The 25,097-nt window shown below is 31.0% G+C and overlaps 3 protein-coding genes and 1 long non-coding RNA gene across 4 annotated transcripts; 3 read left to right on the top strand and 1 right to left on the bottom strand.

The window, feature by feature from the left end:
* Positions 1 to 9,130: 9,130 nt before the first annotated feature.
* Positions 9,131 to 11,201, bottom strand: LOC130015607 (uncharacterized). The gene is made up of 2 exons (XR_008790850.1): positions 11,123 to 11,201; positions 9,131 to 9,872 (listed from the first exon to the last, which is right to left on the bottom strand). It is a non-coding gene; the product is annotated as an uncharacterized LOC130015607 (long non-coding RNA).
* Positions 11,202 to 13,814: 2,613 nt separating this feature from the next.
* On the top strand, positions 13,815 to 14,881 carry LOC126682041 (uncharacterized). The gene is made up of 3 exons (XM_050377599.1): positions 13,815 to 13,923; positions 13,993 to 14,090; positions 14,291 to 14,881. The coding sequence occupies exons 1-3, from the start codon at positions 13,815 to 13,817 to the stop codon at positions 14,879 to 14,881; spliced, it is 798 nt and encodes a 265-aa protein (XP_050233556.1).
* Positions 14,882 to 15,704: 823 nt separating this feature from the next.
* Positions 15,705 to 19,681, top strand: LOC126682596 (multicopper oxidase LPR1). Its single transcript, XM_050378321.2, has 3 exons — positions 15,705 to 16,088; positions 17,111 to 18,568; positions 19,418 to 19,681. Exons 1-3 carry the CDS (start codon positions 15,864 to 15,866, stop codon positions 19,469 to 19,471), a joined length of 1,737 nt encoding a protein of 578 aa, XP_050234278.1. The 5' UTR covers positions 15,705 to 15,863; the 3' UTR covers positions 19,472 to 19,681.
* A 797-nt stretch (positions 19,682 to 20,478) lies between these two features.
* LOC126679856 (uncharacterized) lies at positions 20,479 to 24,928 on the top strand. The gene is made up of 9 exons (XM_050374865.2): positions 20,479 to 20,653; positions 20,723 to 20,857; positions 20,940 to 21,056; positions 21,173 to 21,301; positions 21,424 to 21,600; positions 22,108 to 22,248; positions 23,088 to 23,273; positions 23,399 to 23,470; positions 24,606 to 24,928. The coding sequence occupies exons 1-9, from the start codon at positions 20,528 to 20,530 to the stop codon at positions 24,762 to 24,764; spliced, it is 1,242 nt and encodes a 413-aa protein (XP_050230822.1). The 5' UTR covers positions 20,479 to 20,527; the 3' UTR covers positions 24,765 to 24,928.
* Positions 24,929 to 25,097: the final 169 nt, after the last annotated feature.

Here is a 25,097-nt window from a genome sequence, read left to right as displayed (position 1 = left end):
GGGTGATTTGATGGGTCGAATCGGGTATTATGATTTGGGGCTCCTTACAAATTTACCTCAAAAATAAAAATAATAGAATAATATATCTCAACACAGAAAACTTTGAAAAAATACATCGCAACTTTTTAGATATTATATTTTTACTCTATATGACAAAAGATTAATGATTTTACTCCAACATAAAAAAATGCATGACCTCTATCTTGTCAAAAATATTTCAAATATAAAAATTACTATTCTCTCTCTTTTCTCAAACTCTCTCAACTTAAAACCCTAGCCGCATATCTTCAAGGGAGGTGATTTTGGCCATTTTTTGGTCTAAAATCACCTCCCTCACTCTCAAATCTCTTCTATTGTAGTGTTTGCTTTCAATAATTTTAGATTTTAGTTTTATTTTGTGCTTCTTCTCTTCCTTTATGGAGTTTTTGTCTTCCTTTGTGGAGTTATTTTTACCCTTTGTGGATTTTCTTATTTCCTTCATGGAAATTATCTTGGGGTGTAGATCTAAAGTATTATCAAGAGAATTTTTATTTCTATTATTCTATCAATCGGACTCATGCAAAGACCAAAGAGTCGATTTGTGGTTTAAAATAATCACCGAGTGGAGCGGGCGGATCGCCGAGTTGCACATCCAAAGAGCTCCGTCAACGTGTTTGAAGAATTTAGATATAAATTTCTGCTATTTTACTGATGTCCTACTCTCTATGTACTTCTTGAATGTATTGTTTAGCTTACATTTAGATCAAGTTGTACGTTTATTTACCTATTAATGAAATATTATTATTATTATCAAAAAAAAAAAAAAAAATGCATGACCTGACACTTTTCTTCTTTTCTATCTTTCTTTCTCTTTTCACTTTTTTTCTTTTTCTCTCTCTCTTCTTCCACTTTTCTTCTTTTTCTTTCTTCCTTTTTTCCCCTGCATTTTTCACTTTCACTTAATTTTTTTTAATTTTCCGTCATCTTCAATCTTGTAATTTTATTTTAAATTTTTTAATTATTTACGTATCATTATTTTTTATCTCGCAATTTGATATTTCAGATCTAGATCTAAAAAAGCAGCAGTGATATTATTATATCAGTATCACAAATTTTTTCATAATATTATCATAAAAGCAGCAGTGACATTATCATCTCGGTATCGTAATGTTTCTGTAAAAAAATTATTTTTCGTATGTTATCATACTATTATCGTTAACTTTGTCATACTATTATCATCTGTTTTTATAAAAATTATCATAACATTATCATAATATACTTTATCATAACAGTATCATAAATATTTATCATAATATTATCATGACGTACTTTATCATAGTTGTATCGTAACCTTTTATCATTAACATTATCATACTATTATCATAACATTATCATAATAAACTTTATCATAAGAATATCATAAAATATTATCATAACATTATCATAACGTACTTTATCATAACTATATCATAAACTCATCATACTATTATCATAAACCTTATCATACTATTATCATAATCGTATAATATTATGATACTGATATGCTAACGTTATAATATAGACATGCTAACGTTAATGATACCGATATGATAATCAAATACTTTTCTTGACAGAAAATTGTTTTTCTCTACGGTGTTATGATAATGATATGATAACGTCATAGTGATAACGATATGATAATCAAGCGCTGTTTTCTGCAAAAAAAATCGTTTTTTGCAGAAAATCGTTTTTAATGTAGATTTTCATATCTCAAACTGGAAAAAAAAATTCAAGAACAATTTTTTTAGATCTGAGAGTTAAAATAAATCGTAATAATCACCACGAGTTAAGAAAAAATCGCTAAAATATGGAAGAACGATGAATCGACGGCGAAGCGAAGATGAAGCGAAGGCGGAGTGACGACGGAGTGATGGCGGATCGTTGAAGGAACGACGACGGCGTGATTAAGAAAGAAAAAAATGAAGAAGAAAAAAACAATGAAGAAGGAAAAAATGGAGAAGAAAAAGATGAAGAAGAAACACACACACAGAGAGAGAGAGAGAGAGAGAGAGAGAGAGAGAGAGAGAGAGAGAGAGAGAGAGAGAGAGAGAGAGAGAGAGAGAGAGAGAGAGAGAGAGAGAGAGAGAGAGTAAATCTGAGAAAAAAGGGAGATATATATTAGAGTAAAAATAAAATATTTAGAGTAAAAAACAATAAGAAATAAGTATTATTATAATAAAAAAAGACTATAGAGTAAAAAAATAAAAGTGCTAAAAAGGTGAGGCATTTTTTATATGTTTTCCTTATTGAGGTATAATTTACTATTATTTTAGAAAATAGAGTGTTTTACCTAATTTTCTCTATGATTTGTTTATGATTTGGGTTAAGCCTAATTACTTAAAAACCTCCCATCTTGTAATTTTTCTACGTTTATACCCCAAATTAAAAAAAATTCAATTGTACCCTATTTTGAATTTTCATATTTCACCTCTATCCCAAAAAAGGGTACAATTAATGACTTATAAAAATGTTAATAACAACTAAATAGAAGGATTACACTATATTTTTTCTTATTTGAAAAAAATACAAAAGAGTCATGCAGCTTTAAAAATGTTCAAATAAACCTTAATAATTGATTTGTTTAGATATTTTACTTAAAAAATTAAATTATTTAAAAAATATTCCCGACTTACCACCGTACTCCTCCGATTTTTCGAATCTACTAATAATTTTTTTTAATATTTTTTTCTCGTTTTTGTGCTCCTCCTTCGAGAAGGGGTCCAATTTTTTTTTAATGTAAATAGATTTTATTTTATGGAAATTTTAATTTTTTCACGGTTTTTAATTTGAAATTGTTTGTTGATAATTAATTTAAATTAAATAATTGTTATTAGTTAATGTTAATGTCTAATTAGAATATAAGTTAAAAACATATAAAAGATTATTTTAGTTTTTTTTTCACATGAAAAAAATCAATTTAGTACTTCAGGATAGAGGTAAAACATAAAAATTCAAAATAGAATACAATTGAACTTTTTCTTAAATCAAGATATAAATGCAAAAAAATTATAAGGTGAGTTTTTTTTTTAAGTAATTACACTTTTGAATTATCTATTTGTTCTTGAGAAATAAGAAGGGCTTTTAGTCTTAAGCCCAAACTTAAATGAGGATTTTAGTTCAAACAAAAAAAACAAGAGTAAATTAGATAAAATAGGGTAATTAAGCAAAATAATCAGATCATTACGCTGTTAGGTTTGGTTTTAGCTATCTACATTTTGTTCTTTTGTTTTTTAATTTTTATACTTTTACTTTTACACAAATATTACTCCTTCAACTTCTTATCTCAGCCAACCATAATTTCTTCATCATCTCAATTTTATTATTCTCCTTTTCATCTACAGCCGCCGGATTTTTCTTTCTCAACTCCGCCACGAGTCCACTTCTACTAGTGGAGCCCAACAAACTGAAATAAGAACGGCGACACCTTTAAGAAGAAAACGATGATGTCGTCGTTTTCCGCCGGTATGGGTCTTGGCCGTTCGTTCTTTTTGGCCGGTAGTCTTTCTCGTTCTAACCCAGAAACTACTCGTCGTTCACCCTCTCGCCGGCTGTCCAGCCTGTTCTTGCATAGAACAGAGAGAACATTTTAATTTGTGTATCCATATGAAGGGTTTGAGTTTAGATCTGTAAGTTTCAGATTTAAATGTGCAAGTTTGGTTTATGATTTGTGTAAATTCTTCAAGTCGTCGAAACGCCGCCGTTCTTCACGCAACCTTCATTCACCATCAACAGCAGCACCACTGCAATATTTGGTGTTTTGAAAAAAAAAATGCTTTTATGTATCTGCAATATTTTTTAGGTGTTGGGTAACTAATGGTTAATATTGGGTAAACCGTTAGGTAACCTGAACAACGAATGAACAACGAAGATCGGATCTGCGAATCAACAAAAAAAATGTTTTTGATTTTGTAATTTTATGATCGGTTTTGTTGTTAGTCAACCAATAATTTACCAATGGTTAACCAATAATCTTATTTTAATACACTGTTAATAAACGTTAGGTTAACTGTTGGTAAACTTGTAATAATTTTTATTTTGAATATATCATTAATGAAATCGTTAGTAAACAGTTGCTGAATTTTATGTTTGTGGTTCGATTTTTTTGTGTTGCACAGCATGTTGCACTCTAGGTGTTTGAAGAAATGTTTGTGAGAATTGTAATATTTTTGGATGTTGGATAACCAATGGTTAACATTGGGTAAATCGTTAGGTAACCTGTAATTTTTATTTTGAATATATCATTAATGAAATCGTTAGCAAACAGTTGCTGAATTTTATATTTGTTGCTAGTTAACCAATGGTGTAATAATGGTACACCAATGAACTTTTTTTTAGAACCATGTTGGTTAACAAATGGTGAATCAATAATTTTAGATTTTAAAAAAGACGATTTACGTTTTATTTGACGGTTACTCTTGCAGTGATGAAGGGGAGGGATTTGTAATAGAATTTTCAACTAGTTTAATAAAAATGGAGGTTTGAATTTGAATAAGTTTTTTTTGTTGGTTAACCAACGGAGTTAGTATACCGCTGGGTAGCCAAAATCGTATTTCTGAGATTAAAAAAAAATTGAGAATAACAAAAGTTATTTTTGCAAAAAGAAAGTACAGATTGTATTTTTCAAAAAACAAAATTGAGGTAGTATTCTTGAAAATATTTTATCTTTTTTTGGTATTTATCTAAAGAGGCCGAAAGACTTTTCACCCCATAATTTGGCACGAAATAGATTACAAAATATTCTATCTTTTAACAATTTTCAATTTCACTCTAATGTCGTAAAATTGTCAAATATATTCAAATTCATACCTTCACTTTCAATTATATTTAATTTTGTAAATTAGACTCTTTTTCATTTGATTTTTTTTAAACCCTCATAAATGACTTATTTAAACTTAATGTTTTGCAATTCTAGCCAATATTTTTCTAACCAATTTAATTATTTCAATTTTTAATTATATTTATAAATTAACTTTGTAATTAATAAAATTTATAATATAAATTTTTTCAAATTTAACTTCTAATATTAAAAGATGATAAATAATGTTAAAATTTAATTTTAAATTTTCTAATTTTTTCTATGAATGAAGTACAGAAAAATGATTTTGAAATTAAAAATGATCGTAAAAACCAAATAAAACTAATAGATATTATATTGAAGTATAAAATTAAAAAAATGATTGAGAAAAATGACTAAAATTACAATTAAATGCTGAAAATAAGCGATTATTATAAAAATTAAAAATTAAATTAAAATTATAACAACCGCCAAAAATTTGAATTTAATTTACCGTTTGACCAAATTTATATAATGTACAGTGTTAGACCCGTTCATTCGTTTGTATATCTGCTCAAGACCGGGTTTTAGGGCCGGAGTTGGGCAATGATATTTATCCCGAGCCCGAAAAAGGGCTGGTATTTTATAGGCAGACTCAGTCTTTTATTTTTATAAATTGTACATGTAAGTTCGCCCAACCCCGACCGGAGCTCCCAAAAGTATAGTTAGCGTCGAATTTATATAGAAAATATAAAATATGAACCGAGCTCGAGTCGGGCTTGAGTTTATATAAAAAAATAAAAAACCTGACATATCGGGCGCAGATTTTGTCTGAGCCCGATCTATTAACAGGTCTAGTCATGATAACATTATTGACAAAAGACATGCTAAAATGATTGGAAAAAAATGCATGGTCCTCGTTAAATTGGTAAAGATTAGAAATTGGTTTACTTATTTTTTGTGGAGGGTCTTGTCTCTTTATTATTTAGGACTAAAGATGTTTTTGCGTTTTGTGGAAAAATTCGATCTCATAAATTTAGCAAAATTTTGCTCAAAGTACATACTATTTGAATCATAATTAACTCAATAAATAGGTGTTGTTAAGAATTAAAATACTAGGAAGAGATAGTATAAAATTTGATCTCGCGAATTTAAAATAATTTAATTTAGTACGTGGCATATGAAATACTTAGTGAAGTGTTGTTAAGATACTAATGGTATTGTATTGGATCAGAAACATGACTCATAACCTAACTTTTTAAGCTAATTAATGCTTATAGCTCAGCAACTCACTCATCGGTGCTAACCACTAGCATGTAGTATAAGTGCTTTACAAGTATGAGATCCACAACGAGAAATGCCAACCATTAATACATTAATGCAGTGAACAGTCTGCAGCACTTAGAACAATTTTTTGATTTCAATAACACCCTAAATTTAAAAAAAAGATGATTTTATTATTATAAGGATTAAACTTTTAAAAATAATTAAATTTAAGGGTGATTTTATTTTTTTCTACTCGAACAAATTCAAATAAATCCCCTTAACTTAAAAACCTTTCAAATAAATCCAAATAAATAAATAAATATATATTAATAATTTAATTTTAAATCAAAAAAAAAAACGAATCCGCTCCGGAGGAAGACGAGCAGTTCGTTTTCCTCGGAAGACTGATCTTCCTCCATGGAAGACCAGCAGCCGATCTTCCGAGGAAGACGAGCCAGCTCGTCTTCTTACGGAGCGGGTTCGGTTTTTTTTAATTTAAAATTAAATACTTATTCTTATATTTTTTTTATTTTATGAAGAAGATGACGTTTATGTATAATTTGAAACATTGTAGAATATTTAGAACTTATAATATATATGAAGGATTATTTTTGAATATTAACCAAATGAAAAAAACTTCAATTTGATGCTTTAGGATGCTATTGAAACCGAAAAATACGAAATAGGGTGCTATTGAAAAAATTATAAGGCCAGGGTGCTATTGAAAAAAAAATGAAAGGTGGGTAGTTTTTCAGCTTTTATGCCTAACCAAATTTCATCTTCAAACCACACCACCACCATTCTTCGTCCGTCACTGCCGCTCTCCCCTCACGCCGTCGCCGTCGCTCTCGTTGCACGCACTCGCCGACTTCCTCAATTTAATTATCCAAATTAAGACACGTGACATGATACTTAGTACTTTTAAAAGTATAGGGTATTACAATAATTGCAATTAATATACCAAATAGTTTGAAAGTAAGGTATCAAATCGTTTGAATATAAATAATAGAAGGGGAAAAGGATCAAACGAGACCTCCATATTTGGCATGAGGAGTAGATTGACCCTTTGTGTTTGAAAAAGTGCTAAAACACACTTAACGTTTAAAAAATAACTCAAATACACTCCTCCTTTTTACACCGTTTCAAAAACCGTCCATTCTTACTTAGGTGGAATCTGACGTGGCTTATTGAACTTTAAAGTAGTTCAAATATTCCCTCAATGTTTGACACGTGGTTTAAACACGCCCTTCATGTATAAAAAGGTTCAAATATGTCCTTCATGAATAAAAAAAGTTCAAATTGAATGTAAGCATCAAAATACTCCGCTCGATAACCCCGCGAGCCTAGCCGAGTTTCAGTTTTTTTAATTATATATATAATAAAAAATTAATAAAGCTCGACTATACTCGCAAGCTTATGTATTTTGATGCTCAATTTAAAAAAAAATATATATATTTATATACATAATCAAGTTGAATTGCGCTCGAGTTTCAGTTATACTATCCAGTTTGAGCTCGACCTTTTAAAATGATTTTTGTCGAGTTTGAATTAAGTTTCAAACTTTAAATTTTAAATCGGATCGACTTTGAAAGTGATTGTATTTTTCTTAGAATATACTCGATTAGATTGCTAATATCAAGTGATAATAATTTTCTTTGATACGAGATAAAATCAAACCGACAAAATAGAACAGTAATTCGGCCATTTCGATTAAAACTGACAAAATACAAGAAAAAATTTTGAAAATTAAAATTTTGACTTATTCGGTTAATTTGGATAATTCAAATCTCAAATTGAACCAAAAACTAAAAGTTTAGATTTATTTTGTCAAATCGACCGAATGTTATTAGTCTGGTTAATTAATTTGGTCAATCGATAATTTTGCTCATCTTTACTAGTGATATTTGAATTTATTCATAAATGAAGTGCATATTTGAACCTATTCATATATAAGGCAATATTTGAATTTTTTTTCATACATGAGGGGTATATTTGAACCTTTTTATATATGAAGGGCATATTTGAACATTTTCATACATGACGGACAATACTTGAATTGCATGTCAAACATTAAAGGCATATTCGGACAACCTCAAGTTCAAAAAGTCACGGTAGATTTCACCTAAATACGGATTGACATATTTACAAACGGTGTTAGAAAGAGAGGCTTATTCGAATTTTTTTAAAAACATTAAATATGTCTTAGCACATTTCGAAACATAGAGGACCAATTTAATCTTTAGGCTAAATATGAAGGCATATTTGACCCTTTTCTCTTAATAGAAGTCATTAATTGTTAGTGAAATTAAAAGTGAAAGGCCATTGAGTATAATTTTTAAACTAGAAATATCAAATTGTTAAGAGGCTTCAAAATAATTTATTCTGAAAATTAATTACAATAGGAGTTTTTTTTTTATTGGAGTTGAGTATAAGATATGGTCCAATATCATTAAAGATTCTTTTTCTATCTATTACGATCCATTTTCATTCTTGTCTCTTAATAACTACAGGGAATCATAATGTCCCTTTTACGTGTCCATATTCAAGAACAAACTTTGAAATGTCTTTTTTAAATACATCACATTTCTCTATTTTTAAGTTTGATACATAATTGGGTAAATCTTTGAACTGTGTTTTTCTTTTTTCCACTATTTATGTGAATTTTCTAAGTCTTTGAACTGTGTTTTTCTTTTTTCACGGAAAACATAATTATGATTTACAAGTTGGACCTCTAAATTTAGATAAATAAACAAACAAAAAGAAAGAAAAATTAAAACTAAAAAGAAATGGCTTAATCACCAAAAAATGCCAAACCTATACGTTTTGTGTCAATTATAGCCAAATGTCACGACCCATTTTCATGAATCGTGACCGGCGCTAGGGTATGGGTATGGTTGTACCAAAACCCGTAGCAAGCCTTGCGGATAACAACTTAGATACATTTAAAACAAAGTACCTGCAGAAAATCACATGCTCGGGGGCAACCGAGACTTCAGCCTAATCTAGCAGTACAGATAAACAGCATTTAAAGTACGCTTAATCTCAAATAAACTCCAACATGGCAATATAATATAAATGCCATAACACTGTAATCATGCCACAAGCGATAAGTAATAGTTGGACCAATCTAACAACAATAGTCTAAAATATAAACGTAAGACTAAGACATGAATAATATGAAACTACTACTGCGGTCTAAGAGTTTAAAATAGTTCGACACTTTATTTCTGAAATAAATAAAGAACCTCCGAGAATGAAGAAACGGAGATCGACCAAAGCTCAAATCATAAACCTGGAAAATTTGGGAAAACAACGGGGTCAGATTTACTGAGTAGAGTTTATATAACCATTTACATTTATTAAGTTAAAAACCTTTAAAACGTTTAATAAAACATTTTCATTATGGATTATCAATGAAACCCTAAACCACAATTCTAAATCCATTGTCGTGTCGGTGAGACGTATCTCAATAACCGATCCCCGACTATCACTTAATAAATAGTGAGCCCAGGAGACGTATCTTCCACCGGTGCCCTCACTAAGGTGAGACGTATCTCAAACCTACCTCATTACCATAATCATTACCGGTGCGCACGCAGTCCCGATGATGCCCATCGAGTAGCACGTTCCAAATCAAATCCACAATGCGGGAAAACAGTTCGAAAGCTGTTTATACATATATATACATACAAAATATAATAGTTGCTTAATAAAGAGGTAAATAGAGATATAAACTCACAGCTTGCTAAATCCACGTGATCCTGACAAGCAATCTAACTCTGGTTCGCCTCTGAAGTACGAACAGTCGACGGGTCTAAATAAAATATTAAAATCATAATTAAAATCAGACCCTAACTCTAAAGAGTACTAGACACCACATAGGACTAGCACAATGCAAAACCAAGTCACATTTAATAAACACTTATATTAAATGCATTCCAAAATATAACCCAAGTTATAAGGTACAAATCATATAATCACATTTAAAATGGTACATAAATTAATTTAAATAAATCCGAGTTAAAATCCATATTAGTGAGTCAGCCGAGTTATTAAAAACTACCAAGCTTCTTCCCACTTATTGGGCGACCACAGTCTAACCCAAACCAAAACTTTATTAAATTATAAACCCGAGTTTATAAATTAAAATACTTGATAAAGCATTATCTATATAAAATAGAATTTAATATCTTATAAATTCAAGTAACCCAAGTTACAACCAAAACTTAAATATTTTAAGTCTATAAAAGTTTAGGGATTAAATTGTACTTTAGCCAAATAGGGACTAAACTGTACTTTAGCCAAATAGGGACTAAACTGTACTTTAGCCACTAAGGACTAAATGGTACTTTAGTCAATTATAAAATCCAATAAATTTCCCATTCTTAATTTACTAATTAAAAATCAATTAGAAGTCCAAAAGTTATAACTTAACTAAAATAAGTTTTTAGAAACTTTTAGGAGCTAAATTGCAAATTAGCCAATTTGACATCTCGATTAAAATTAAATATAATTACCCGAGTAATTATAATTTACATTGTAAAATACTTATCATTTACACTTTACTAATTTACAATTCAATCCAAATTTTAAAGTTAGGTTCAAAACAATAACATTAAATAAAGATATCTTGAGGGATTTCAAATAGTTAACCAACACAATTTAGGGACCAATTTAACCTATTAATCATCATCTTCATTTCAAAAAGAAACCCATCCCCGCCATACAGAAACCATGAAAAACTCCATTGAAATATATAACCTATGATTTAAGCTACCTAATCATGCAAACAACCCAACCAATTATAACCAATATTTCTTTGAATCCAAGAACTGAGCTTCTGCTCAAACATGGCATCCATGGCATCCAGAATTTTTTTATTCAACAACGGCGAGCTCGGCACGGCAACAACAAAAAGGCGATACAATACAAGCAATCCCAACTATCACGGCTAGGTTACGGAAAGCAAGATTAATGGTAGCTACAATTTAGTTACATCGACAGTTATATAGCACACAACACGTCGGAATCGAAACGGCGAATAAACGAATGAATTTTACGTACCGTATATGATTCCGAAACGTAGGGATCAAAGAGGACGTCGAGTCGATGTAAACCGTCAAAGAACAAACAAATTTAAACCTAACAAAGAGATACGAATTCAAGAACTATATTTGACGATACAACGTAGAATGAACAAAACCAATGTTATACTTACCGAGCTTGAACAAATGGAAGAAGAATATGATTGATGATGAAGTTCAGATTTGTTTAAAGAGTAAAGACGGCTGAGTTTGGTTATTTGATGAGGAAAATTATTAGGTTTAGGAAAATAAAAGAAACGCAAGAGTATGAAAGGAAAACGTAGGAATGTGTACTGCTATGCAAAGGGTCTGCTTCATATTGAAGCACCATCAAAAGTGTGGGCTATTCATTTAAAAGATAATGGGCCATGCTTCTATTTTCATGTGATAAAAAGAAATGCATGGCTTTCACATTTAATGAACCAACCTCCACTTTAACGTGGATAAGAAAAGGAATGCATGGAATTTTGTTTTTGCATGGATTTAAAATATTCATTTATCGTCTTTTTTTTTGATTTAATAATACAAGCCAAATATGAATCGAATCAACGAACGACTAAAATAAAAATTTAATAAAAATATATAATAATAATAATAATAATTGCCTAAAGCTTGACGGATATACAAAATTAAAATTTAATTCTTAAAAAAAATAATTTAAAAATACGGGATATGGATGGCTTGGTCGCAGTGGAAGGTTTGGCTATAACTGACACAAAATGAATAGGTTTGGTATTTTCTGGTAAATAAAACTAATTTTAAAATTAAATAATTAAATGATTAATTATATTATAATAAAATTCATATATATTTAAAAAATAATATTTAAAATAAATTTATTTTTTTACTAAATTTAAATAATTTTAATAGTTTTTTTTTGCATATTTGATGGATATATAATTAATTTAAATTCTATTAAAAACAAAAAATGTCATATTCATCTTAAAATTTATTTTTTAAAAATTTCAGTCGTCGGTTCTTTGACACCGCCGCCATTTGAGACCTAATTGTTCGTCTTCCGACGAACAATCTGAGAGTAATATACACAACAAACATACGACAGTGTTCATAATTCATACACACATACACATAAAAATAATCACTGAATAGACTGCTTATTTAAAGGACAAGTGTAATTATTTTCTCATTTTTTTTCTTTAAAAGTGAGGCTCATTGTAGTGTAATCAATATATATCATGATGTTTATAAGTATAAACGCATATGCCATTTTACTCGCCGTAGCCAAAAACTTACCTTAATTTACACATAACTATTTTATTTATTATCTAAATCCAGTCATAACAAGATCTCAACAACATTAAAAATAATAAATCAAGTTCAAAATCATCATGAACATTAAACCCTTAATTTCACCAAATTAAATTCAACATTAATTTCTAAGTAATATATTAATTCATTTTTTTAATTATATATTTATTAAAATATATTATAATATAAATTTATTAGATTTAATTAGGTTTAATAAAAAATTAAAATTAATTTTAATTAGTATTAAATAAGAAATATTAATTATTTTTAAATATATATAAATTTCATAAATGATATAATTAATTTACTAATTATTAAATTTAAAAATTGGCTTGAATTTAAAATTAGGTTTATTCACCCAAAAAATACCAAACCTATTTTTTTTGTGTCAGTTATAGCCAAACCTTATTTAAATATTTCAGCTGTCATGCCAGCCAATTGCTTAGTTGGCGGTGACGTGGACGACACGGTGTCAGAAAAACCGGTTCGATTCAAAAATGGCTAAAAAAGAAACAGAACATAAAAGGTTTGGCTAAATCTGGTGATTTTTAAAGGTTTGGCTATAATTGACACAAAACGTATAGGTTTGGCATTTTTTGGTGATTAAGCCAAAAGAAATTATATATGTTGTAAACAATAGTGTTAGGAAATAATCAGTAAATTAGTGAAAAAATTAAGACTATTTTATATGTCCTCCAAAGAAAGGACATTGTCAATTACCACCCGAGAACAAGAATAAACGAATAAAGAAACTATATATAAACATAATTACTTAAAAATATATATTCATTCGATATTTTTTTATTTACATCTCAACTTTTAAAAAAATATAATTAATCTAATTTTAATCGATACATTTCAATTGTGGCAAATAATTTTTTTAAAAATATTTTTTATTTAAGATAAATTGTTTAAAATTTGATCAATGTCTTTCTATTAGAAAAAATAGTTGAACTATAAGTGAAAATAATTAAAGTTTCGATATTCTTTTAAAATATAAATAATTGATTATATTTGAAATATATTTATGGATATTATGTTAAAATTAATGTTTTAAAAGATTAGAATATAAACAACAAAATTAAGACACCGTTTGGATTGAGAAATTTTGAAATTCATGAATTTTATTAAATCGATATATTTTAAATGCATGAAATGTAAAATCAATGGATTAATTAATTCAACAGTTTGGATTAATTATAAAATCCTGGATTTAAAAGGATAAATTTGAAATATTTAAATTTGGAATATTTAAACTGTTTGGCGTTCAGCCCTTTGCCTGCGACGAATATTGACAAAACAGTGAATGAAGTTGTGATTAATGGGACTTGGAATTGGGAGTATTTAGCAACCTGTTGCCTCATTCTGTCCTCCTTCACCTTGTTGCTATCAGATCACCATCTATGGCTGATGGGAACGATTCCCTTTATTGGAGTCCTAATAGTAACGGCAACTTCAGTGTTAGCTCAGCCTACAAAATGCATAACAGCAGTCAGTTGGTTGATGATAACAGTAAATGGAAATACATTTGAAAGTTGCCATGCGCTCAGAGGGTCAGAATGATGTTTTGGTTGGCTGCAGGGAATAAGCTTCTAACAAACTATGAACGTGGTCGTAGGCATATGACTGACGATGTTTCTTGTAGGATTTACGGTCATCACACCGAAGACATTGATCATGTTCTCATATTCTGCTGCTTTGCCAGGGAAGTTTGGACTAAAATTATCCTCAGTAATTGATTTGTTAGTTTCTATCAGAATTTTTATCTCATACTCTTTGATGATTGGCTTTTGGTAACTTGCATGGTCTTTCTAATGGAAAGGATTCAGAAAATTGGAGCCTCACTTTTGGCATTGCTTGTTGGCTCTTATGGAAGTAGCGCAATAATTTTGTGTTTAACAAGAACAAATGCAGCTCCGTCACACTTGCGCTCGAAGTCTGTTGGATGGTTGATTACACTACTCAAGCTCAGCGCTATGCCCTTCTTTCCAATCCAAGTCTGCGAAGTAAGCATGAAGTTCTTATTGGCTGGAGTCCTCCTTCCCCTTTTGTGCTTAAGATCAACACTGATGGGGCGCTTCGGGCTTCAGAGAATAAAGCTGCTTCGGGTGGCGTTGCTCGGAATAACAACGACGATTGGGTTTTTGGGTTCAGCAGATCTATTGGTTATTGCTCAGTTATCCAGGCTAAACTTTGGGAAGCTTTGGAAGGTTTATATATTGCTTCGAATAAAGGCTTCAGAATCATTATTTTGGAAATGGATGGCTTGCTCGCAGTGGAAGGTCTTATGCGCAATGACACTACGATTAATGCCAATACTAACCCGCTGCTTGCCATCAGAAACCTTATGCGCTGGGATTGGCACGTCTGTATCCAGCATATTCTAGGGAAGGCAACCATTGTGCCGACAAGATGGCGAGTTATGGCCTCACTCATCCTTTGGGGCTGTAAATCTACGACAACATGTTAGCTAATTGTTCCAGTTTTATTCTTGATGATGCTGTTTCAATTCCCTGTATGTGTCGTTTAGTTTAGTTTTTCTCTGGCCTTGGCCAGTCCTTTTATAGTAAAAAAAAATGGATTTCAACTTTTCCACCTAAGAGGTGGGAAATTAAACAATGGATTTTGGAGGATGAGGGATCGTTATAATCCATGAATTCTCATGTTATATTTTTCACCAAACGATGAATTTCCATAAAATTCATGAATTGTTTAAAATTCTTGGATTTTGCTTTTTCAAAATCTTTCAATGCAGACGGTGCCTAAAAAGAGGGAGTGTTTTGGAGTAACTACATATGTCTAGCCACTCAAAAACTAGTAGGTTTAGTCTACATAAAAAAAAATTATGATAAATATTCTTAATTGGCTATACTTAAAATATACTTATTGAAATTAGATTAAAATTGATGTCTTATTAGAAGTTAAAATATAAATAAAGAGAACCCAGAATAATATTTTTTTTAACGATAATGCCTTTATTTAATTGTTATATTTACTTCGTTTTATAAAATTATATCTTTCTAAATTCTAAAAAAACCCTGAACTAGTGGTTTTCTATAAAATTAAGCTTATTATTAGGTTAGGCCACACAATAAGGATGTAGACAAAAAAATGAATATTACAAAAGCCACTGTGAAAATTACTTGTATAGTATAGGAGACATCGATGCATGCCCACCAAACAAAATTTCTTTTTGCTTTTCATGTTTTCACACTCGCCACCATATATTTTTATTCCAATCCTTAAATTATCTTTATTTTAAGAAAACTTTTAAATCAGCTTTTTATCTTAAATATACCCTCCAAATTATTTTTATTCCAATCTTTAAACTACCTTTATTTTAAGAAAACTTTTAGATTAGCTTTTTATCTTAAATATACCATCCAAAAACTCTCTCTCACACATCAAAGAATTACTTCAATTCTCTCTCTAGCTAGCTCTCTTCTCTGGCCATGGAGAAAATTTTGATGTCGTTTCATGTGTTATTTATATCTCTGGTATTAGCGTTTAGTGGCTGTGGTGCTGCAGCATGGCAAGAAGACAAGCTTATAAATCTAACGAGGTTGGAAATGTTTGTCGATGAACTTCCTGATATGCCTAGAGTTCATGGGTTTGATGTTGTCAATGGTGTTTTCAAATCTAAGCGACTTAAAATTGGCATGTTTAAGAAGGATTGGGTAATTATCTTCATTTCTCTATTATTTATTACAGTTGAGAATTAAGTCACTTTTATTCTTTGTTAGGTTTAAATTATTTGACTAGTAAAATCCATAATGATGAACACTCCAACTTTTTCTTATGAAAAAAGGTTAATCCGGTGTCTGAATTTGTGATTCACGATCAAATAACTCAGTTTCGATTATTTTGATCAATTAAAAATAGTATTTTTTATTTTTAAGTTAACTAAAAATAATATTATATAATTTGAACAAGTTTAGCTAGTGACCGGAATGAGTTTATTTTATTTCAAATTCACCAAAAAATAAAAAATATTAGTTTTAATTAACTAAAAGTAATCAAAAAATTTAAAATAAATTATTGAGCCGAAGTCAGAGGTTTAGAAACCACATTAACCCTTTACTCCTTTTTTTTATTGCAATCCCTATGTGTATCCATGATGGTGTGCTATGGACTTGGATATTGTTCTTTTTTGCTTTGCAAAGTTAAATTATTCTGTCTTTCTTTCTTGTGTTTGCGAGTTTTCAATAATGAGGGCCAATTGATATTAGTTCTGGAAAAATGCTTTTAAAAAATAATTAATTATAAAATAAATTATAAATTTTCATGTGTTTTGTAATTTTATACGGATTTTAATTTTAGTAATTTAAAATATAAATTATATTTTTTTACAGTTCATCCGTTAAAAACCGATTATGTAACGTCATACTATATAATGTTTGACGTCCACATCAACTTTTTTCTATTAAAAATTTAATCATACGGTCCAAATTGTAATATATCAATAGTTTGTATTTCAAATTAAAAAAATTAAAAGTTCCTTTTAAAATTAAAATATACATAAATGTCAGTGTGTGTACATATATTGTAATAAAATTAAGTTATATGCATATCTAACAGGTTCATACTGCAAGAGTCTCTACTTAATTGTTAAACTTTCACTAATTTGTGGATTATGAAATTAAAAAACAGCCCTCATAATTCAAATATTATCGTTTCTAATATTTGTTTTCTTCGACAGAAATTCCACAGAGATATACCTCCCACGCCAGTATTTGCCTACGGTGTATCCAGGCACAGTGCAACCGTCCCTGGTCCAACAATCGAGGCCGTTCATGGCATTGACACATATGTGACGTGGACAAATCACCTCCCTTCAAAGCACATACTTCCATGGGATCCAACGATTCCAACTGCTATACCTTCCACAAAGAAGGGTATTCCTACAGTAGTGCACCTCCACGGTAGCATCGGTGAACCAGAGAGCGATGGACACGCGGAGTCCTGGTTCACCAATAGATTTCAAGAGAAGGGAGCCACGTGGACTAAGAAAACTTATCATTATCATAATCAGCAACAACCTGGAAACTTATGGTACCATGATCATGCCATGGGGTTGACTAGAGTCAACTTACTGGCTGGCCTGATCGGCGCGTATATCATACGCCACCCTGATGTTGAGGCCCCACTTCGATTACCTTATGGAAACGAGTTTGATCGGACGGTTGTTGTGTTTGATAGAAGCTTTCGTACTGATGGTTCCATATACATGAGTTCCACCGGAAATAATCCATCTATTCACCCACAGTGGCAACCGGAGTATTTTGGCGACGCTATTATTGTCAACGGAAAAGCGTGGCCGCGTTTGGTTGTACGACGTCGTAAATATAGGTTTCGCATTATAAATGCTAGCAATGCTAGATTTTTTAGATTCTTTTTCACCAACGGTTTGAGATTTATCCATGTGTCATCTGATTCCGTATATCTTGAAAAACCAGTTGTAACCAATGCGACACTGTTAGCTCCATCTGAAGTTGCTGACGTGGTTGTTGACTTTTCAAAGTCAAAGTCAGACAGTGTTATTCTAGCCAATGATGCACCGTATCCTTACCCTTCAGGGGACCCGGTCAATGAAGCCAATAATAAGGTGATGAAATTTATCATCAAGAAAGATCGTGAGCTTGACACATGGAGAGTACCTAAAAAGTTGATCAAATATCCTGCTCCAGAATTATCCACTGCATCACAAACACGGTACATTGCTATGTATGAGTACGCGAGTGACATTGATGAGCCAACTCATCTATACATCAACGGTAAACCATACGAAGCAGAGGTGACTGAGACACCGAAGGAGGGGACCACAGAAATATGGAATGTGATCAATCTAACAGAGGATAATCACCCGTTGCATATACATTTGGGGTTATTTGTGGTGATGGATCAAACGGAGTTACTCAATTTGGAGGAGTTTAAAACATGTATGTCGAAATTGAACGATGCGATTAAATGCCAGATAAACAAGTATGCACGTGGCAGAAACTTAGAGGTGCCGGCACATGAGAAAGGGTGGAAGAATGTGTACAAGATGACTCCTGGATATGTGACGAAAATTTTAGTGAGATTTGCTTATATTCATTCGAACGCATCCTATGCATTTAATGCAACCGCGGAGCCTGGTTATGTCTACCATTGCCACGTAAGTTTCTTTCCATCGCAAATCTTAAATTTATTAGCAATCATTCAACTTTTCAATTTTAAAAGATGATATTTAGTTATTTTTTGAAAAAATATCTAATTTTTTTATGTTATTATAAAAATGATATAAGTACAATTTTAGTTACACAATCGGTGGTGAATATTTACTTGAGAATTCCAAAGATAAATCCAAAACAAAGGTTCATTTCAATGTCAAAATTATTAGTCACGGACATCTCAAAGTTCCTGATAATGGAAAGTTTCCCCAAATCTGTCTATCTTGTTGTCTGCCAATTTTGTAGTCTAACGAACAAAAAAAATCCAAAAATGCCCACATTATTGATAAATCTAAAAAGTTTTGCTTTATACAATTATGTAGTATATTTTTGCAATGTCTTGTTTTGGAGCATGCACTTCTATGCTAATGTGGATAATAAGCTGTTATTGGTTGCCGTTTAAATGATTAAAAAAAACTCGTGAGAATTATTAAATTTTATGAACATACAACGATAATTAAAGTTAAACCAAATTCTGAAATTAGCAGGTTATTTTTAGATTTACTTTATTTTTATTCTATTTTGTTAATTTTACCATTGAAAAATTGTGATTATAATACATTCGAAGGTGAAAATTGAATAAAATAATCTTTACTCTGAAAATAAAAATAACCGTAGATAGAAGCATGCATTATTCGGGAATAATCAGTTTTATTTCAGTTTGGTTTTTGGTTAATTCGGTTTGATATTTCAGTTACTCCGGTTCAATTCGGTTGCTAGTTTAATTTCTAAGTTAAAGATTTTCCGAATTAACCGAAATTTAAAACGAACTGAGAACATTTGTGTGTATGCAGATATTGGATCACGAAGATAATGCCATGATGCGACCCCTGAAGATAATTCGTTGAAGAGGCGAACTGAGAACATCTTATTCTATACTCTCTATAAAAATCAACACACAGAGGTTATTGCTTTAAAATCTCATTTTCTTTGTAATTAATAGTAAAATAATTATGTAGAATTCTTAGAGTAAAGCTATTTTTCTGTATTTATGTGTAATTTAAGGGATTGATTTATATGTTTTGTTGTAATTTTATTCCAATTGCTCTTTTTGCTGAGTGTGGATTTAGTACTTCAAAAAAATGTAGATTACTGGATAATATACAAAACTTATAGATTTTTTTCCTCCCTTTTTTTATATTTTTATAATGTCACTGGGTTATTTATAAAACTTTGAGTTTTATCAGTAATGAAATGTTATGATAAATATGAATGTACATATGGATTGATCGGTATATATTTTCTCTAATTAAAAAAAAGTACAAATAATTTAATTTTTATGTTTTTTTATTAGAACATGTATAAAGTCCTATATTAGTCAAAAATAATAATATCAATATGTAGATATTTTTAAAGCATTAAGAAATTATATATGTAAGCTGGAAAATATTCTTATTTAGTTGGGTGTCATTATACCTGATCATAGACTTGACTTGAACGGATTCAGATTAAAACCAACACGATTTAACTCTTTTAAATGTAAGTTCAATTGAATTCAATTACAATTATATTGTTTATTATTCAAATTTGATATACATGTTAGATTTATGCGAGTTTATGGCGTACTTTTTCGATCTAAATCTAAATTAAATAAAAAATATATTTACATCCAAAAGAGGATTTAATACGGGTTCGGACTCATCAAGCCGGGCTTGATGAACCTGGGCGGGCCGAACGGATATGAGCCGGTCTAGGCGTCATGTGATGACAAAAATTTCTAAAAGAGTCCTCTAAAATAAGCTCGCGCAGCGCCATCGTTTGAATCCAATGGGCCTGTCATGTATAAAAGCCCGTGACATAAGGGGTAAATTCGTCAACGTGAATAAAATCTGTTCAGTTACTTTCAACTAAAGAGCGTTAAAAAAATTAAACACACAGAGCAACGGCAAACCTTACCCAAAAAAATGGCGGCAACAATAACAACCGCAACGCCATTACACCACCGCCGCCAATTTCTCTCATCAACGAAGAAATCAAGGCCGGTTATTCCGTCAAAAATTTCTTGTTTCGCTCCTCATTATTCAACCAAGGTCAGTTCACTTACTTACACCTACTACTCTACTCTCGCTTTCACTGGATTCACTGGTGAAATAATTCAGTGCAGGAGGGACTACACGACCGTAATGATAGTACCGACCGGAGTCGGAGCATCCATTGGTGGATTTGCCGGCGACGCTTTACCAGTTGCCCGTGCTTTATCCTCCGTCGTCGATTGTCTAATCACGCATCCCAATGTAAGTTAAATATATAATTTCTCAGTTATTTTTTGCTATGATAATTGCTAGTCAGTTTTAAATGCTTATTATTATTTAACAGGTGCTTAATGCTGCAATGTTATACTGGCCTATGTCTAATGTGTTATACGTTGAAGGCTATGCTCTTGATCAATTTGCTCAAAATTTATGGTCTCTTAAGCCTGTTCATCAAAATAAAGTATGTTTAATCTTTTAATTTCAGTTTTTGTTTGTTTAAATTCATAAACTAATTGATTGTTTATTAGGATTTCTGTTATTATTTATTGAAAAATTTAAATGATGACTTTGAAGTAGGTAGGATTGGTTCTTGATTGTGGAATAGAGGAGGAGCTTCGGATTCGACAGTTACAAGTAGCTGATGCCACTAGAGCTTCCCTTGGTTTGCCTGTTGTTGAGTACATTGTAACCGATACGCCGTTGGAGGTGCATATCATATTTATAATATGTTGTTTCGTTCAATTTGTGATATTTTAAGTTTAAGTATGGATTTGTTACTATTTAATATTTGCTAGGAAAAGATGATTGAAGCTCATAATTTAATATAGGTAGAAAAGTGGGTTGATCCTAAGAGTGGACAATCAACTGGAAGGATTAAGCATCCTGGTTCATTATTGAGAGCTGTGCAGACTTTAGTCAACCGATGTCAAGTGAATGCTATTGCTGTTGTTGCACGTTTTCCTGATGATGATATTGACGATGTTGATGATTATCGACAAGGGATGGTATTGAATTCTATAGTAGTATGAATGTATGATTGATTGATTTTTTTTTTATGTATAGAGTTCATGGTTGAAATGGATTGCAAAAGCTGTATTGTTTTCTTGGCTCAACTTTTCGTTACGCCTTGCTCCGAAAGAACTGAAACAACTAAATTAAGAAGTTCGGCATTAGCTGTTTTCAGAATTTATTTCTGGAACATCTTCTCTAGTACTGAAATGAGAATTAATTGTACTTTAAAGCATTCTTTTTGTTGCAATTTGTCTCAACTATGTCTAATAAATCATAGCTCTATAATTATTAGAATTTTAGAGCTGATTTATGCATTTCTCCAATACACAGAGGATGGCGAGTTTCACATATCTTGTCTTGAAGCTTTTACTTTTATCCTTCATGAAATTACAATTAGTTGTCATATGATCAAATAAATACATTGAAAACATATTTTATGATATCCTGCTTCCAACATTTTATTCCATTCACATGATTTTTTTGTCATTTCTTTGCTGCAGGGAATAGATGTGTTAGCAGGAGTAGAAGCAGTTATTAGTCATCTAGTGGTTAAGGAATTCCAGATTCCTTGTGCACATGCTCCTGCAATGCTGCCACTTCCTTTGACCAGAGCTCTTTGTCCCAAATCAGCTGCTGAGGAGGTTTGTGAACTTAAATGAAATTGGCATGCCAAATAATTTCTTGGAGATAAATATGTATTTATATCTATTTTGTTGGTTGTGTTGATTGTATAGATTATTAATAAGTAGTTTAGATGATAATTGTTAGAACCATAGGCATGAAGTGTATATTCCATTATTTTGTGATTGATGAAAACAGCTCAAGCTGAAAAAAATTACCTAGAACCAGAGATAAAATATCTAGAAGTGAATATTTGAAGGTTAGTATAGCTGAAACAAAACTACATGCTCTTCTTCATAGCTGAAATTTGAAGTAGATATAAGAGGATGGTGTGATTAATGGGTAGGTCAGTAAAATAACATGATTTATGTTACTCCATTCAACTGTCTGTGGCTACTTTTTGGTGATAACTGATTTATTACATATCAGTTTCACATTATATTTGTTTTTTTCGTTTTCTTATTGTTGCTACAAAATCAAATTAGAAAAGGGGTGACAGTATTGAAATTCAAGAAGACCTTTTAGAAACCAATTCTCAGTAGTCGATCAATGAAGCATACACAAACTTTGTCCTTGGATGACCTACTTCAGCAAATAGGTAAGAGTGTAATTCAACTGTGGTTTCTGAAGTAAAAACACAAATAAAGACTTTATGGTTGTACTGACATGAGAAAATGAGAGATGAGACTAGGGATGGTTGAAAGGTTTTGAGAGAACCAAAAGGAGATTAGCACAACCTTTACATGCACTTAAATGGCTGTCTGCCATGTCTCTAATTTTTTGCTTGTGGATAACTGGATATTTTGTTTGAAAATTTTCTCCATACATATGCAATTTGATTAGAAGTTCTTTTCAACAGATAGGTTACACATTCTTGCCCTCTGTGCTTGTTGGTTTAAGCAGAGCGCCACAGTATCGGGTAAACAACTCCAAGTTTTTCGAGCGGGATTGCCTAATAGCGAGTGATGTCGATAGTGTTATTCTTCCTATAGATGCTTGTGGGGGAGATGGTGCTCTTGCTTTTGCAAGAAGTGAACGAAACAAGGTATAATTCCAAGCATGACTACCAGCACTTTTTTCTTGAGCTGCAACAATTATTGTAAAAACAGTTTGTATTTAATTACTCAAACAGGTATAATGGAAATAATGATTCTTTTTTTCTCTTTTTAGCCACTTATAATTGTTGTGGAGGAGAATGAAACAGTCCTCAACAGCACACCCGATAAACTTGGGATTGAAGCGGTATGCAATTTACCATTCATATTTTCTCAATTGTTTTAAAGTTACAAGTGTTTTCTGGCCTTCAGAATAAATTTTTAAGGTTTCTCTGATTACTTATTTGTTTCCTGGTGATTTGAGTCTTTGTTTGTTTCAAGTGTTTTATCTTTCTTTGATGATAAAAAAGGTGTTTTATCTTTCAATGGGCCCTAACTAAATTTACCTCAAGATGGTTTTGAGACTGCTCTTAGGAATGAGTCTGACCATGGAATAGGCATTCTATATGAGAAATTTTACATGTATTTGTCCTTTAGTCTCCATTTTCAGTATTTCTTTTCCCAAATTAAACTTACCTTTTTGCATACTCTTCCTCTAACAAACAACAAAAATAAACAAATTACCGGCTCCTCTTCATTCTGTCTATTAGCTCTAGAGAGGTAGTGCTACTGTCGATTAGCTTTACTTGCTAATACCCTTCAAAATTTCTTGTAACGTCTATTACCACGTACAAAACTAGCTTTGTTGAATTTTCCTCATCAATATGCACACTACTCCTTTTATATATGTCAGAATTTGATTAAATATCAATTTGCACCTTTACGTGATGAGCAATTAATACTAAATTAACTTTATGTGTCAATTAGTCCCCAAAATTTGTTAATTTTTAATCCAAAGTACAATCAAATAATTCAAATTTGGCCAGTATAATTGGTAAAAATTGAAAAGTTAAAAGGACTAATTGATAGAAAAGTTAATTTTGGTGTTAATTGCCAATTGCGCGCAAGTTCAGGAGGAGGTATATTGATACTCAAGCTGTAAGAATTTTAAAGGGTCTTATCTTGCTAGGAATTCTGTTTTATTTTATTTTTCTGAGTGTCAGTTTCACATACCTATGCTTAAATGCATCACTTGTAAAACTAATATCATGATCATACAGAGTTTTCAAGCAAACAAAGAACTGGTTGCACCCAGCTATTTGATGAAACAAGAACTGCTTTTTAGTTCTTATTATTGTCACAAATGAAATCCAACAGTTTTTCTTCGCCCAATACGTCTAACATCACCGGTGATTATCAGGGGCATTTACATTTGAAAATAATTCCAGTTGATGAAGTAACGATAATTTTAGTACTAAGTTAAACTGTAATCTCTCATGCAGGTTAAAGTCTCAAACTACTGGGAAGCAATTGGTGTAATTGCAGGTCATAAGGCTGGAATAGATCCAAATTCTCTCCGACGAAACAGAATTGGGAACATTCAACAACATACATCCCTTACTCCAGCTAATGGGTTTGCAGTTTCAAGTTTTCATCTTTAATATTATTTCAGAAGCCCAAAAGTTAGTATTTTTTTCTTGCTAAAGTATATTTGATAATTTAATACATGTGATTATAGGTTAGCTGCTTAGAGAATCAATGTAAATCTTTTAGCGCCATTCTTTGTTAAAAGAAAGCTATTAATGTACATTAGTTTGATTTCAAATTAGTCATGTGGTAGGTTGGTCTAGGAGATGTTTTAAAATGGTGATTTTGAATATCATCACTTTCATTTGATTATAAAATAGATAAAATAATCTAAAATAAAGAAACGCAGAATTACCTAAGTTTGCCAAAAAAGTTGATGGAAACAGAAAATGCAAGTCAAAAAGCCG

The sequence above is a fragment of the Mercurialis annua genome, linkage group LG5 (assembly GCF_937616625.2).
Source record: "Mercurialis annua linkage group LG5, ddMerAnnu1.2, whole genome shotgun sequence".
NCBI classification, from domain to species: domain Eukaryota; kingdom Viridiplantae; phylum Streptophyta; class Magnoliopsida; order Malpighiales; family Euphorbiaceae; genus Mercurialis; species Mercurialis annua.
The sequence above is the reverse complement of the archived record's forward strand: the minus strand, read 5'-3'. Positions and strand labels throughout refer to the sequence as shown.

Coding starts and splice junctions, on each gene's coding strand:
- LOC126679856 (XM_050374865.2), top strand. CDS start 20,528: ATGGCGGCAACAATAACAACCGCAACGCCATTACACCACCGCCGCCAA. Junction 20,654..20,722: donor CTCCTCATTATTCAACCAAG/GTCAGTTCACTT, acceptor GAAATAATTCAG/TGCAGGAGGGACTACACGAC. Junction 21,302..21,423: donor TAACCGATACGCCGTTGGAG/GTGCATATCATA, acceptor AATTTAATATAG/GTAGAAAAGTGGGTTGATCC.
- LOC126682596 (XM_050378321.2), top strand. CDS start 15,864: ATGGAGAAAATTTTGATGTCGTTTCATGTGTTATTTATATCTCTGGTA. Junction 16,089..17,110: donor GCATGTTTAAGAAGGATTGG/GTAATTATCTTC, acceptor TTTCTTCGACAG/AAATTCCACAGAGATATACC. Junction 18,569..19,417: donor GTTATGTCTACCATTGCCAC/GTAAGTTTCTTT, acceptor GTGTGTATGCAG/ATATTGGATCACGAAGATAA.
- LOC126682041 (XM_050377599.1), top strand. CDS start 13,815: ATGGCTGATGGGAACGATTCCCTTTATTGGAGTCCTAATAGTAACGGC. Junction 13,924..13,992: donor TCAGTTGGTTGATGATAACA/GTAAATGGAAAT, acceptor GGTTGGCTGCAG/GGAATAAGCTTCTAACAAAC. Junction 14,091..14,290: donor ACACCGAAGACATTGATCAT/GTTCTCATATTC, acceptor TTATGGAAGTAG/CGCAATAATTTTGTGTTTAA.